General features: G+C 40.1%; 1 protein-coding gene across 1 annotated transcript in view; it reads left to right on the forward strand.

Moving 5' to 3' along the window:
- Positions 1-15,142, forward strand: part of mrtfbb (myocardin related transcription factor Bb) — a 45,010-nt gene that overhangs the window by 26,010 nt on the left and 3,858 nt on the right. Inside the window, 14 exon segments of the mRNA XM_051886010.1 lie at positions 2,860-2,925; positions 4,688-4,743; positions 4,912-4,987; positions 5,096-5,236; positions 6,104-6,264; positions 6,535-6,642; positions 8,593-8,840; positions 10,264-10,432; positions 10,510-11,247; positions 11,334-11,465; positions 13,847-13,906; positions 13,908-13,994; positions 14,407-14,541; positions 15,073-15,133. Coding sequence (XP_051741970.1) covers positions 2,860-2,925; positions 4,688-4,743; positions 4,912-4,987; positions 5,096-5,236; positions 6,104-6,264; positions 6,535-6,642; positions 8,593-8,840; positions 10,264-10,432; positions 10,510-11,247; positions 11,334-11,465; positions 13,847-13,906; positions 13,908-13,994; positions 14,407-14,541; positions 15,073-15,133 — 2,238 coding nt within the window.

The raw sequence follows: 15,142 nt of genomic DNA on the forward strand, positions 1-15,142 counted from the left end.
TGAGGAATGACATCAGCTCAACAAACAGTGAGATGACTGCAGGCATGTCATGTACCGTGGTACTGATGTGAAGATGATTATGGTATTACTCTTCCGTCAAGCTTCATTCGCCACATTGTTTTGAAAAAGCCACTTGGTGGTGGCATGGATCTTGATTTGTAATGGATAACCACTTTAATATTGAAACCCACTACAGGAGTTCCTGGCACACATAAATAATGGAAAACATGGTTCGGGACAGAGTGTTCTGAGCTTTTGAGGGGGGTTTAGGAGGGGCACTTGGTCCCCTCCTTTAGTCTGTCCACACTTTGTTCAGCTCATTCTTAATAATAAAGGTTCTTAGCATCTACGGTTCCATGGAGAACCTTTAAAATCCATTTACTAATTGTATTGCTAAAAGGTTCTTTGGATCATTTAATAGTTTAAACTAAAAAAATTGGGTTCTTTTTGGAACTGTTCACTGAAATGTTTTTCAGTGGCACAAAAATGGTTCTTCTGTGGCATTGCTGTGAAAAAGAAACCTTTAAGGAACCTTTATTTTTAAGAGTGTTTGATGAAGAATGTATGTGTTCCATGTACCCCCCCATGCCATTTTCAAAAACTTCAGTTTCCCAGGCCTTGTTCTCACAACGGCTGGGTTTATTTTAGCAGGGGTGAGTCAGACAGAGTGGTCGCTCTCCTGAGACTTCAGCATAACTGGGTGTGCTAGGCCTCGTTCTGCAGCCAATCAGATTTTCTCTGTGCTCCTAGTGCCGACGATGGGTGGAAGCGGGGGTCTGCTGGGCATGTTCTACCTTCCGCCGTCTCATTTGTCACTATCGACTGTCACCCTCCTCTTCAAATGTTTTACAGAGGAGTGGTGTTATTCTCTTTAACCAACATGCCCATGCTTGTGTGTTTTCAAAATGTATAAACCGAGCTGTCTAGTGGGATGGTGAAATAGCATTCAGCACTGGCAAGGGTGTAGTAGGCTGTGCATAAAGCCCCGCATTTCACCCTTTCACTCAGGCATTCCCTGTCTTTTTGATGTTCTTGGTTGTTAATGCATCAGTGCTTCCTCATCCAAAGAATATCTCGCCTGCATCTCGCTTTTTATGGGCAGCAAATCCAAAGCCAAGTCTTAAGCTGACATCACCTTGAGAAGTTGATAGGACCATTACACTGTTTATTATTTTGTGTTTTGGACGCCGTTCTGTTGTTGATCTCTCATATAAACAGCATTCTGTTATATGTTTGCTTTTGAGGTCAATACTGTTGATATGTTGTGCCGTTTGAAACTTTTATTACATTTCATTAAGTACAAATCTTGGGTTGAACTTCAACCCCAAAACATTTTAGATGAAAGGCAAAATGTCACAGTTTATTTGTTTGTAATAAATCATAATATAATTATTTAATAAAAAAAGACAGCAAAACTGAGCAATGCTACCACTTAACTCTTTCCCCACCAGTGTTTTTTTTTTTTTTTTTTTTTTTTTTAAGTTGCCAGTCACTGCCTGCATTTTTGCTCATTTTCACACAAATTTCATGGCCACCAGAATATTTTGTTGTTTGAATATCTGAACATGCAACATAAAAAGAAACATTTTATTTTTATCAACACTTTTTTTTACCAAATCAACATTTTGAACAAAAAGCTGAGAAAATCGTGGTTTTTTTTCCCCCAAAAACTACAACGTGCATAAGCAATGCTTTTATTGCTTGTTTCTGCTTCTTCTTCGGCTGTGTTTTGTTCCGAAGAAATCTTTCAGAAGTTGCGTAATAGCGCCTCCTACCGTGTAACAGTGAAAACATGGAAAGCCAGAAAATTATGTCAATAGCTGAGAAGCATTGTCTCACAAATGATGGAAAATTCCGTCAATGACGTGGAAAGATTTAACGTTAATCAAATTATGAATTATGATTTCCAAATTTGCTTGAAATAATGTTGAAATAATGCAATGCTTTGAAATTAAAGGGTTAGTTCAAATTCTGTCATTAATTACTCACCCATAAGACCTTCGTTCATCTTCAGAACACAAATTAAGATATTTTTGATAAAATCCAATGGCTCAGTGAGGCCTCCATTGCCAGAAAGATAATTTACACTTTCAGATGCCCAGAAAGCTACTAAAGACATATTTAAAACAGTTCATGTGACTACAGTGGTACAACCCTAATATTATGAAGCGACGAGAATACTTTTTGTGCGCCAAAAAAACAAAATAACGACTTTATTCAACAATATCTAGTGATGGGCGATTTCGAAACACTGCTTCATGAAGCTTCGAAGCTTTACGAATCTTTTGTTTCGAATCAGTGGTTCGGAGCGTGTATCAAACTGCCAAAGTCACGCCCCCCAGTGGTGAATCATTGAAATTTTGAAAAAGTTATGACGTAACGAAGCCTTGTTTACTGAAATCACGTGACTTTGGCAAAAGATTTTATCAAAGATATCTTAATTTGTGTTCCGAAGATGAACGAAGGTCTTACAGTTTTGGAACGACATGAGGGTGATTTTGGGGTGAACTAACCCTTTAAATAACTTTTAAAGATAAATAATTTATATATATATATTAGTGTTAAGAAACACTAAGAAATAAATTAAAAATAAATATTTTTTTTTATATATATATATATATATATATATATATATATATAATATATTAAACATTTATTTTTAATTTATTTTTTAGTGTTTCTTAACTTTGCTGAACACTGTATGAAGAATCTGACAATTATTGATTGTGTGTCATGCTTGGTTAGGTCAAGACCTGTTTTGGACTGTATCTAGTGCCATTTCAGAGAGTTTTAGAAGTACAAGCTCATTAAAGTCACATTTTTAGTCTTTACTGAGTTCTGTTTCTGCTTAATCTACAGTGCTACAGTTGAGACTACAGCAGAGGCGCACACGCGAGCAGCTCGCAGACCAGGGCATCATGCCACGTGAGTATGCATGCTTCATGGAAAAATAACGCTTAAATGTCAGCTATTAATGTTTAGACAAATTGAGCCTAGACTTCCATGAAGTACTCTGTTGAGACCAAAACTAAACTTCAGACAAATGTTCTAATTTCTTGTTATTTTAACTCTTAATCCAACGTCATTGACAAAGTGCCACACACTTTATTACCTAAGTTTGCACACATGCCGTACTTATTCTTCATAAAGTGGAACACATTCACCTCCAGCCATAGTTTGTTTATAGATTTCTCCTTTGGCCACAGGAGGATGGAGTAAGTTATGCGTGTCGGTAAGGAGAGCAGTTCTAATAAAAGAAAGCGCCTGTTGAGGATACAAACTGATAAGAAAGGAGAGATAGAACAATGGTGTGACTGATGTCTGTCTGGGACAGCAGGAGCTGTCCTGCTCTCCCAGTGCTTGCAGTCTGTATAGGGCCCCTAACGTCATGGTCCAAGCTCCAAGAGTAACAAGAGTGAGTCAGCGGCTAGGCCTGCACTTTTGCTCAGCAAGATCTGTGGTTACCTCCCGGGCTTTATAGTCAATGGTTAATGGCTCGGATTCTCGAACAAAGACCAATTCTTGCCTTCTTTAATCATATAAATGTCAGGATTATACCTTTACTGAAAGTGTTGTTGTTAGTGCAGCAGACTTTTTCGGAGGCTAAGTTTGGTTAGTGATATACGACTAATCAGAGTGAGCAAAAGATGTCTTTGCTAATCAAGGCACAGCCACTGTGTCAGAGCGCTCATTTCCTGTTGACCGTGGATGCAGACAGTTCAACACCCACAGAAATACTTGTAGCAGAATTATTTTCTCTGCTGTATTTTGGTCTTGACCTCTAGCATTGTTTAAAAACATTCTTAAAAAATAATTTACCCAAAGCACAATCATGTGAAATTACATTGTTTTCAGAGTGTATCTTGAAATTTTTTACCCATTGGCAAATTTACGTTTGCGCTATGGATAAATCTAACAAAATAGTTTTGTTTACAAATAGCACACATTCTCTAAAGTTGGGTCAAAATGCTGACTTTCTAGTTTAACTGAAGTAGGTAAAGCAATCTTAGATGGTCCTTTAGGGCACAACTGCATTAAGTTTCCTTTAAGCAGAAATTCTTTAGAGCACAGCAGAATGTTTAAAAGAGTTTTGCACCACGTAAACAAAAGGTTTATAGAAGCTTGTTTCCACCAGGGAATAAAAAGTGATTGTGACTTTCTATCTCACAATTCTGACTTTTTCACCCTGCAATTGCTTAATATCACACAATTCTGAGAAAGTCACAATTTTGAGAAATAGAATTGTGATATAAAAGAGCAATTCTGAAAAAAAAAAAAAAAAAAAAAAAGTCAGCTGACAATTTACTTTTTCTCACAATTACAAGTTTATATCTTGCAATTCTGACTATTTCTCTGAATTTTGACTTCTTTTTTTTTTCAGAATTGTGACTTTTTTTTCTTTTCTTTTTTTTTCCAGATATTCTGACTTTTTTTTTTTGTGCAGTTGCAAGTTTATATCCTGCAATTCTGACCTTTTAAAATTTTCTCTGAATTGAGAGATATAAACTCACAATTGTGAGTTATAAAGTCTGAATTGTGAAATGTAAACTCAAAGTCAGAATTGTGAGATAAAAATGTTTTTTAATTCCGTGGCAGAAATAAGTTTCCATAGTTATTATATAATAAGATATTAAATGATGTCATGTCACTTGTCTTGTTTTTAAATGAAGATTATTTTCCTTCCCAGCGCTGAAGACACCTGCAGTTTTTCATGAGCAGGTCAGAAGTTTGGAGAGGGCAAGGGTAAGACTTCACTGCTCAGAAATATTCTTACACTCTCCATTCATTAGTGAGCTGGCCTTTACACAGGTTTAATAATTTTGCCAGCTATTAGAACAATAACCTGCTGAAATGCATGTTGTCCAATTTTTAATTAATTTACTAAATTCATATTTATTGCATTTTCTACAGACTGAGAATTTCCTGAAACACAAAATCCGTAGCAGACCTGACCGTGCTGAACTTGTTCGTATGCACATTTTACAAGGTGATTTAGCTCTTAAGAGTGTGTCAGGGTCTTATACTTTTTGAGGCACTTAACGTTTCACTTCCTGGATACTTCATTTGTGATGCTCTAAAGCTCTATGTATTTCAGAAACCCATGCAGAGCCTTCTTTGCAAGCCACTCAGATGAAACTAAAGAGGGCACGTCTAGCAGATGATCTCAATGAGAAGATTGCACAGAGGCCGGGACCAATGGAACTGGTGGAGAAGAACATTCTGCCAGTTGAGATTGGTAAAAACAATGAAATAATGTATTTACATGCTTAATCATCAGATTTACTGGAATTGGCAAGGCAAATTACATGACTATCACAAACTTTTGTCTTTTATCTAAGGGTGTTTTCACACCTAGCTTGTTTGGAGTGTTTGTTTTAGAACCTGGTGTATTTTCTCCCTTAGTTCAGTTCGTTTAGGCAAATATATCAACACGACATTTGCGTTTGAATCCGCACCAAAACAATCGCTCCGAGATCGCCTGAATGAGGTGGTCTCAGCCTAAATGAAATCAAACTCTGGGATGGTTCAGTTGAGGTGAGGAAGCAATCCGACCCAACGAACCAAATGGTATCATAATTCATAACGGGAAATGTGTTATATAAAAAGCAGCAGTGTCTGATTCTGTGAGTTTTTGTGGTTGAAAACCAAAGAGTGCCTCTTCATCTGTGTAATTGCTTTTCTCCGTGCATTGCAAGAATGCTGTCCCGATGAAGCCTTGATTCCTGCTCTAACTGCATTATAAGTTATATAAATATAATTTTAAATGTAACTAAATATATATAATTTAACAATCAGAGCAGGAATCAAGTGTTTATGTGTGTCATGGCAGCTACAGATGACGCCACAATAAGCCCGCAGAGCAAATTTGTCAGTCCATCTTGATGGATGTAAACAGGTGAAGGTTTTACTCTCACGTGACTTGAATAAATGCATTTTAATACGCTTTTGAAATGTTGACTTGTGAAAGCGAACCGAACCAAGAAGAAAATGCAATATTTTAACAAATTAAGCCCCTGTTTCGGAACAAAGCAAACGATATAGAGGTCTAAAAATGCCATAACGTTTCTCTTTGTTTTGTTTTGTCTTTTGTTTGACACTGCAGTTGGTGAACTGGATGTTTATAACTTCAATGAGGACAGCAGTGAAGCTCTGTCTCCAGAGCAGCCGGCTAGTCATGAGTCTCAGGGCTCTGCATCTTCTCCTATAGAAGCCAGACTGCCTGATCCATCCGCCGTATCGCCTCCGGTCGGCTCCAAACTCCAGGTCAGCCTCTTAGCAGTCCTTAGTTTTACATCCAGACCCTATGGACTGATAACTGGTTCAGTGCTAATATTTACAGTTAGCTTTTGATAAAAAGGTCTGATAGAGCATATAAAGTAATATTCCGCTCTCCAGAAGAGCTCAGTTTTCTCTACGTTTTCACTGCATATTATCCAGACATCAGCCTTGTGATGCTGGTTAGGTTTATATGTCTCTGTCCCTTATCATGGCCATATGGCTTTTAATCTCTTTTTATCTCCACCTACAAACCAGTGCACAGACTTGCTGAGCAAAACATCAGTAGAAGATGGTCGAGTAATGCCTGCCACTCAGCTAGTCACTGCTGCTGCTCCCACAAAGCCAGGACCCACCCTTGTGAAGGTAAACCATATGTCCTAACCACAGTGATGCCATTTCCTGTCAGAGTTTATTTTCAGAGATAATGGTCAGTGACTCACAGTATTACTAATTTTACAATAGCAACTCCAGCTAGATAATGAAATATACCACACAGACTGTGAAACTAAGAGTAAGAAGTAATAAAGTGATAATGCCGAACTCAGAAGTTCATTGAAAAAACTGATTTAAAAAATTATGTTAAAGAGTTTTGCCTACAGATACAAGAACATTATATACACACACACTACCATTCAAAAGTTTGGGTTGATAGTTTTTTAATGCTTTTAAAAGAAGTCTCTTTTGCTCACCAAGCTGTGGTTATTTAATCAAAACTACAGTACAACAGTAATATTGTGAAATATTAACAAAATACATTTTTAAAATAACTGTTCTCTATTGTAATATATTTTAAAATGTAATTTATTCCTGTAATGTCAAGGCTAATTACTCCAGTCTTCTGTGTCACATGATCCTTCAGAAACCATTCTAATATGATGATTTGATGATCAAGAAACATTTATTGTTATTATTATTATAAATGTTGAAAACAGTTCTGCTGCTTAATGTTTTTGTGAAACTGAAATTATTTTTTTCAGGATCCTTTGATGAATAGAAAGTTAAAAAGAACATGGTAATTCATGCTAACAATGTGTTAAGAAATGCTAGCAACATTTTAAAACATTAGCAACATGTTAAAACATACTAGCAATGTGCTAAAACATGCTAACAACATGTTAGTGTTTTAGTAAGACATGCTAGTAACATGCTAATTCGTGCTAGTAACATGTTAAAATGCTTGCAACATGCTAATTCATGCTAGCAGTGTATTAAAACGTGCTACAAACATGTTTGCAAAATGTAAAATAATGCTAGACGCATGCTAAGCATGTCAACAACATGATAAATCATGGTAGGAAGCTTATAAAACTCTCAAACTTTCAGACAAGGTTTTGTCAAGCCAACATAAATGTTTGGCCAACAAACTTTACTTTATAGTTTTAAAATACATTATAAATGTCTTTACTGTCATTTTTTTTTTATCAATTTAATGTGTCCTTGCTGAATTAAAGTATTAATTTCTTTACAAAAATCTTACTGAACTTTTGAACGGTAGTGTAAATCTTTAGCAAAAAACATTCTGTACCACAGTGTAAAGACAGGAGACCAGTAGAGCTGTTGTTTGTCACTCTAAAAAGGTTGTTTACAACAACTTGTCAAACGTATCTTAGGCCAAATCAGTTTCAGAAGAGCAGCAGATGCAGAGTTAGAAGTGCTAGCAGCCGCCTTCTGTCTTCAATCGGAGGTCAAGTGAAACATTCACACTCATAATGCGGAGAAGAACAAACTGAAGCTGGGGACATAGAAACAGGAGTCAGGCAATAACTTGTGCATTTATCATAATCCAAGCCTTCAAAGCATACTCCGCATATTTACTACATGACAGAGGGTCACTGCTGACCCTCTCTTCCAGTAGTGCTTTGGGAAACCTGTGCACACATAAGCCGGCTTCAAATGGTGTTATTACATCCTGATGACTTTCAACTCCCTTCCTCGGAAGCCAGACCATTTTCATGTGTATCCTGTGACTCAATATTTAGGAACAATGAGGGTCATGTCCCCTATACACATCCTGTTTCCTCTTCCTGTGATTTTAGGTAGATGTTCATACATGTCCCACCTATTCACCGCAGTTTCAAACTTGTGGTTTTGCCCACAAATCACTCAGCTCCTGGTATTCTCATAGTGCTGACACCTCTTGTTAGCGAAAAAACTGAGCTAGTTGAAACATTATGGGAATCACCTGAAATCACAAATCAAACAGACTGGTGATATAATTCCAAAGTGGCAGGGTGTTGACTGCGGTCTGTAAGTTTGCTATGTGATTTCAGGTGACACCTTTTGTTAAATTCTTCCACCCTTTTTTCCATGTAGCAAAGCCAGCCCAAACAGTCCAGTGACAAGAGTCGAAGCAAGAAGAGTAAAGAACCCAAACCGCGGATTAAGAAGCTTAAGTATCACCAGTACATCCCGCCTGACCAAAAGCAGGAACCCAATGAAGCCCCGATGGACTCTGCATATGCCAGGCTTCTTCAACAACAGCAGCAGTTCCTGCAGCTCCAGATTCTCAGCCAACAACAACAGCATTACAACTACCAGACCATATTACCAGCACCACTCAAGTATGTGTCACCCTTCCAATAAAGTTTCCAACATTTGCAAAACTCAGTTCCTGGAGGGCCACGGTCCTGCAGAGTTTAGTTCCAATCCTGCTCCAACACTCATACTTGTAGTTTTCAAATAAGCCTGAAGGACTTGATAAGCTGGATCAGGTGTGTTTAATTAGGGTTGAAGCTAAACTCTGCAGGGCTGTGGCCCTCCAGGAGGAGTTTTGCATCCCTGTCACACAGTGCTCTCTTAGACCCTGTTTACGCCTGGTATTAAGATGCATTTTGGTTGTTTTGGATGACTCTAAATACAGGTGTAAACAGGGTCTAAAATGTTTTGAGCTTATCCACTTTCGACCACTTCCAGAGGTAGTTGAAAACGCATTGGACTGGATTGCTTTTGTAGTGTAGACGCTCATGTGGTCGAATGCGACATGAGCCACAAAAGACCGCCTACTCTCTGCCTACTGACCTAATGCACAAACATTATGGGAAACGCACTAGCCAGACAGGATTTAAACTTTGTTGGCTGGAGACTCAAGTTTGGGTTGAAGATGAAAAACGTACCAAGCATAATGTTCTCTCATTTCTAACACGCACTCACCACATTCAGCGTGCTGCTCTCCATGTGTTTTTCCATCTTATTTTGTCCATTAGATCGAAATATCTGAAAAAACCCATACATTTACCTGTCCATAGACCCTCCCCTTGAAGAAATCAGGACAGAAGTGGTTGAAAGTGGACAAAAGAGACAGATTAAAATACCAGGTTTAAACGGGTATGTGTCTCCCTCGTCTACTTGTGATCCGATCGGCCAAGTTAGCAGAGATGCCTCGTACTTGTGTGAGCAGTGCAGATAACTTTAAATGGAGCAAATTGAGCCCATTAATGCTTGCAGACTATTGCTGGACAGGGAGAAGAGATGCTCCATTTAATGAATTCAAGAGACAAGCCAAGAGGCACAGAGTAGACACTGAATAGGACTAAACTATGTTCATAATAGTTTTTTTGCCTTTTGTTTCATAATAAATTTGATTTATATAACCCTTTTGCTGATTTTTAAAGTATTACATAAACATTGGTTATGGACCAGTGCAATTGCCTATGATTCTGATATATCAGTTTCAGCTCTGACACTAAAAGGATTTACTATGAGCCTGATTGCTTTGGGGGGAAAAGTACGCAACTCGGAAAGGAATGTTAGCGTTGTGTGCTATGAGCGATAGCCTTTAAATAATGGTTTCACCTATTAATCTTGTCTAACAGACCTGTCATCACCCCAGCTGTGGTACGGCAGTTCCTCACATTATTTTCAATTTTGGCTCCTGTTGCCGCAAGATATACCTCTGCTTCTATTGTGTAGAAGGGCTGCTTATTGTGAATGATGAGGGAACAGGAAGTTCCCATTGCATTTAAAATGCCCCATACTCCTCTGCAGGCCAGTAGCTGAGTGTCAGAACAGCTGCCCCAACATCACCCTGAGCACCAGCCCAAGTCTTCCCTCTCCCATCATGGTGTCTCTGTCTAGTGCGGCTCCATCACGTCCCAACAACACTGTGACCAGTCGTAAAACCGGGTCTCTGCCTGCCAACTTAGATGAGATGAAGGTGGGTAATATGCCCATTCATTTTTCCTCATAAAATAGATAAATGTGCAGAAGTACAGTTGTTCTTATGTCTTCTAGGTGGCTGAGCTTAAGATGGAGTTGAAATTGCGTGGACTTCCTGTGTCCGGCACTAAGACAGACCTCATAGAAAGGCTTAAGGCCCACCAGGAGAGCTCTCAGCCTGCTACAACCATGGATTCAAACATGTCCAAAACTGCTTTGCAGCCCGAAAGCATGAGCACAACTCCACCTGTGTCTCCTGAGAGGTCCGAGGCCTCCAACATCAGTATGGAGGACAGCAGAGACAGTCCCACCAAAGCTCTATGCACTTTGTCTCCAGCCCACCCTCCGACAGGCACCTCACCCCTCAAACCCACTCCTGAAGACATGACCATGGACATCAAGGTGTCAGAAAAAGACCAGCGCCTCCATGAGAAGGAGCGTCAGATTGAGGAGCTGATGCGTAAGCTGGAGCAGGAGCAGCGGCTGGTGGAGGAGCTGAAGATGCAGCTGGAGGTGGAGAAAAGGAGTCAGCAAGGTGGAGGGCAGCAGCCTGAACCCAATCAATTAGTCCAGGTCAAAGTGGAGAACGGCGCCGCCCCTAGCTGCAACTCCGAGCGGAGTCCCCTGCCGCAAACTACAGGTGTGAAACAGGAAGAGCCTCATGGCCAGATGCACCACACCCCAGTCCAGCAGTTCTATATCAACACCCAGCAAGTCCCTCAAGTGCTGCATCAGCAGACTCTGATCAACACTCAGCCTGCCACACAAATTCTGTTGCCTATCAGCCTGCCCAGCAACCCCGTCAGCACACAGGTCTCTTAACATTCATGATATGCCAGTTCTATTTACAGTGAAGAAAATGTCATATCTTATTTAGAGTTTTTCTCTTTACTTTGCAGGCGCAGAACGTTCTCCAAACAACAATGCCCAGTTTGGCTCAAAGCATCATACAAACGCCACTTCTGCAAACACAGACGTCCAATAATACAATGTTACAACAGCATTCAAATCAGACACCATCTCCACCTCAGGTGAGAAAATCACTCCTTGTGTGATTTTCATCTAGTGAATGTGTTATCGAGCACCAAAAAACACTTTAGTACTCCTATAGCAATGTCTTGGCAACCACACTGAACACTCTAACAACTGAATGGTAGCTGCCTAAAGGCCTGTGGCATACCATCTAATGGTTGTCCTTCGACCAATATTGGCCCATCATTGAGCATCTATCAGCCTATTTTTTGCAGTGGGTTCAGACCCCCATCAGCAACTCTTTGGACAATTGACCCAACCCCCTTAGTTACTGTTGCTACGTGCGACAAGCCATGGCGTTCTCACGCTACACATCATGTTCTCGCACAGTGAAAAATACATTGCGGAGCAAAAAGGAGACACACCGACAGACAAGACATAGCAGGTTACTTTTGGTATGAAACAAAGTCTCAGCTGTCAAATTGTAATTTTTTTAAGAAATTCAAACAATAAATAGAGTTTTTTGGCTCTTTAATGTGTCTTGACAGATCGCTGTATTGTCTCAGTTCAAGTGGCTCATGAACCGATCATCTTTTTGCTACTAGTTACAGCACAAAATAAACATGAATGAACATCAGAGGGTATGTTGTTTCAACTGCAGAAAGACATCTATAATATGACAATGTGACAACATACCCTCTGATGTTCATGTAACTCTCCTGTCTGGTTTGTTTGTCAGATAAAATGGTAGATTCTGCGTTATGATTGGTTAGATTGCCTGCCAATCAAACTCCCGGGGAAGAGTGAATTAAGCATATTGAATCGGTGGCATATCCCATTGGTAAAAGAGATCACTCTGATTGGCTGTTCAGATTAGCGAACCAGTGCGTGACAAGTCAAGGGGCTTTGTTTATGTTTTCTATTGCCCTGTCCCAAATGGCACTCTAAACCCTCACAGTGTTTCTCTGAATCCGCACTTTCACAATGTAATGCTGCTTTGACTGTCGGGTAGAAGTCCTCTGCGTAGCTCGCAGACTTGCGGGCTCAGCAGAAGTGCATCGAGGGCGAATAGCGGCCGCAAAGGGGGCGCTCGTGAGCACCCTTCTGAAAGCTAAAATGACGAATGGGACACTCTACAGCAGTGGTTCCCAACCACGTTCCTGGAGGCCCCCCAGCACTGCACATTTTGCATGTGTCCTTTTGTCTGACACACCCATTTCAGGTCTTGGAGTTTCTACTAATAAGCGGATGACTTGAATCAGGTGTGTTTTATTAGGGAGACATGCAAAATGTACAGCGTTGGGGGGCCTCCAGGAATGTGGTTGGAAACCCTTGCCCTACGTTCTTGTGGACTTAATGGACATGCGCACGCAGCGGCCATTGTAAGTCCACAAGACCGAAAGTGCACGTGAAGAGTGCCATTTGGGAAAGGGCCTGAATCCGCAGTCCTAGCTCTTCCGACTTCCATTATTGAATGATGAATTCAGACTACTGCCACCTGCTGCTATGGAGAGATATTTCCTCTCACACAGGCACAGAACATACATGCTAGTTGGCTGTAGTCTTTGTGGTTTGTTCAAGTGGAACTTTTTGGCCCAGACTCAGGTCACATTGGTGTGTCTGGGCCTTAACAACTATTTAAAAAAAAAAAATTAGAAATATTATAGCGACATCATGGCAACTACCCCCAAACTGCATAGCAACTGCCACTCAAACAACCAAACTAAACTAAACAATATAGCCTACCCTAGCAACTTCATGGGTATGCTAACATCCACTCAATACACATTAGCCATGCCCTGGCCATAGAAAAGTCCATATGAGTCAACCACTAATTCTTATATGCGGTACTTTAGACATACAATGTAATTAGGATGTGCGTTATGCATAATTCTAATTAAAAAACACACCACAAATCACAAACGATAACATTTTACATTGCAGTAAAATTATAACAATCATACAACAATTCGAAATTCATTGTGTGCTCTAAGTTGTGTTGTTATGCATGTATACTTTAGGGTGCTCGTAGATCTTAACCTTTTCTTTTGCTCTCAATGTTCCGACACTTCATAAATCCAGTTCAGCTCACTATTGTGATGACAAGGCCCAGACGCATTTCTCTTTGATTTGGCACGTAGGTTGAAATGGAAAGCCTTTCTGAGGCCTGCAATGTGTTCTGTACTTATCTCTGATGTTGCCCTGGCAATAGCAGTTGAGTTCAGGTGATGCATTACCCGCTCAACAACATCAAACACAGACCTGAATAAATAGGTGACAGAAGTAGAGAGGACAGAGAAAATCAGAAAGAACACTTATCATGAAGACAAGGAGTTGGTTCAAGAACAAGAGGCCTCTGTTTACACACTGATATACAAACATTTTCTTCCTCGCACAGTGCGCTGGGCCTAATTCTGCCTTCTGATGCATGTGTTTGCAGGCTTTACCCCTGTGTGGAAGCTCACCTTCTGGGTTTGAGTACAGGCAGAACCAGAACCAGCCCATGGCCAGACATGCCCCAGTGCTTCCTCAACAACTCGCCTAGAGTCTCGCCCAGACACACAACCCCAAATGGACCCATGAACAAAGTAAGACAAACTGATCTCCCTATTCACAGAAGTCTGTTCTGTATGGTTGTGTGTCTACCAAAGTGTTTTTTGTGTCAGCTGAAAATGCCAGGTGCTTTTTTGAAAATGTCCAGTGCTTGAGAGCGCTTTGGAAGTGCAGCATTTTAGCTGCTTACCTGGTAGATCCTTGGAAGAACTGTTCCTCCAAGCATAATTTTTTCATATTGATAACGTGGTAGTCTGGGGATATACAGACATCTGGTACAGACATGAATATTTAGAGACCAGCAATATTAACTTCCCCTCTTTTGACGATTGGTCAGTGTGGTACTTGACCCGCCCTTTCTCTAGTGCTCCATTTTATCCTTATATATTACATTGTTTGCTCATTACCCATATTACACAGTTTGAAAGTTATATATGTTTTGTTCAGCCTCCATCGCCTTGTCAGCTCAACTATATCCTTCAGCCATCAACGTTTCCCGATCACCTCAGCCCAAAGAGCAAAGACCCACCCCGCTACGAGGAGGCCGTCAAACAGACCAGAGGTCTACAAGCCACGATGCAGGTAATTTAAAGTTAAGCCCAATGTATACTTAAGTTTTGATGCAAACGCTTAACCATTCAAAGTAGACTCCATTTGATAGCATACACAAACAGAACAGAACAGAACGCACACTAGGAAGTTTCATCTTTATTCATCAGTGTATGCGCCATTTCTCTCCAGAAGTTATGACTTCTTTTTCAACCGTGAAACAACAGGCCAGGCCAGTGTTGTCACCTTGTGGACAAAATAATTAGTGCACAAAAATTCAAAGCGCATGTCGTACACAGTACTCACAGTAAGAAAAATCTGGCTGCACGCTTACAGTACACGCATACTATGCTGATGACAAAATTTACATCACATGTTAAAACCGAAGTATACTTTAGACTTTCCCACTCGTAAATTCATGGTCATTCCCACTGGGTCATTCATGTTTTTAGAAATTGAAATGACGATATTTCCAACTCCGCTTGAGGGTTAAAATACTAATGTTGCATACTTTGAAATGTATCATTTTACCATTGTCTTAATACCTCGTATTCTTCCGTAAAGGTTCCAACTGCCACCAGTCAGCACATGGACGATTTATTTGACATTTTGATTGAGAGTGGAGGTGAGAACT

The sequence above is a fragment of the Ctenopharyngodon idella genome, chromosome 3 (assembly GCF_019924925.1).
Source record: "Ctenopharyngodon idella isolate HZGC_01 chromosome 3, HZGC01, whole genome shotgun sequence".
NCBI lineage: Eukaryota > Metazoa > Chordata > Actinopteri > Cypriniformes > Xenocyprididae > Ctenopharyngodon > Ctenopharyngodon idella.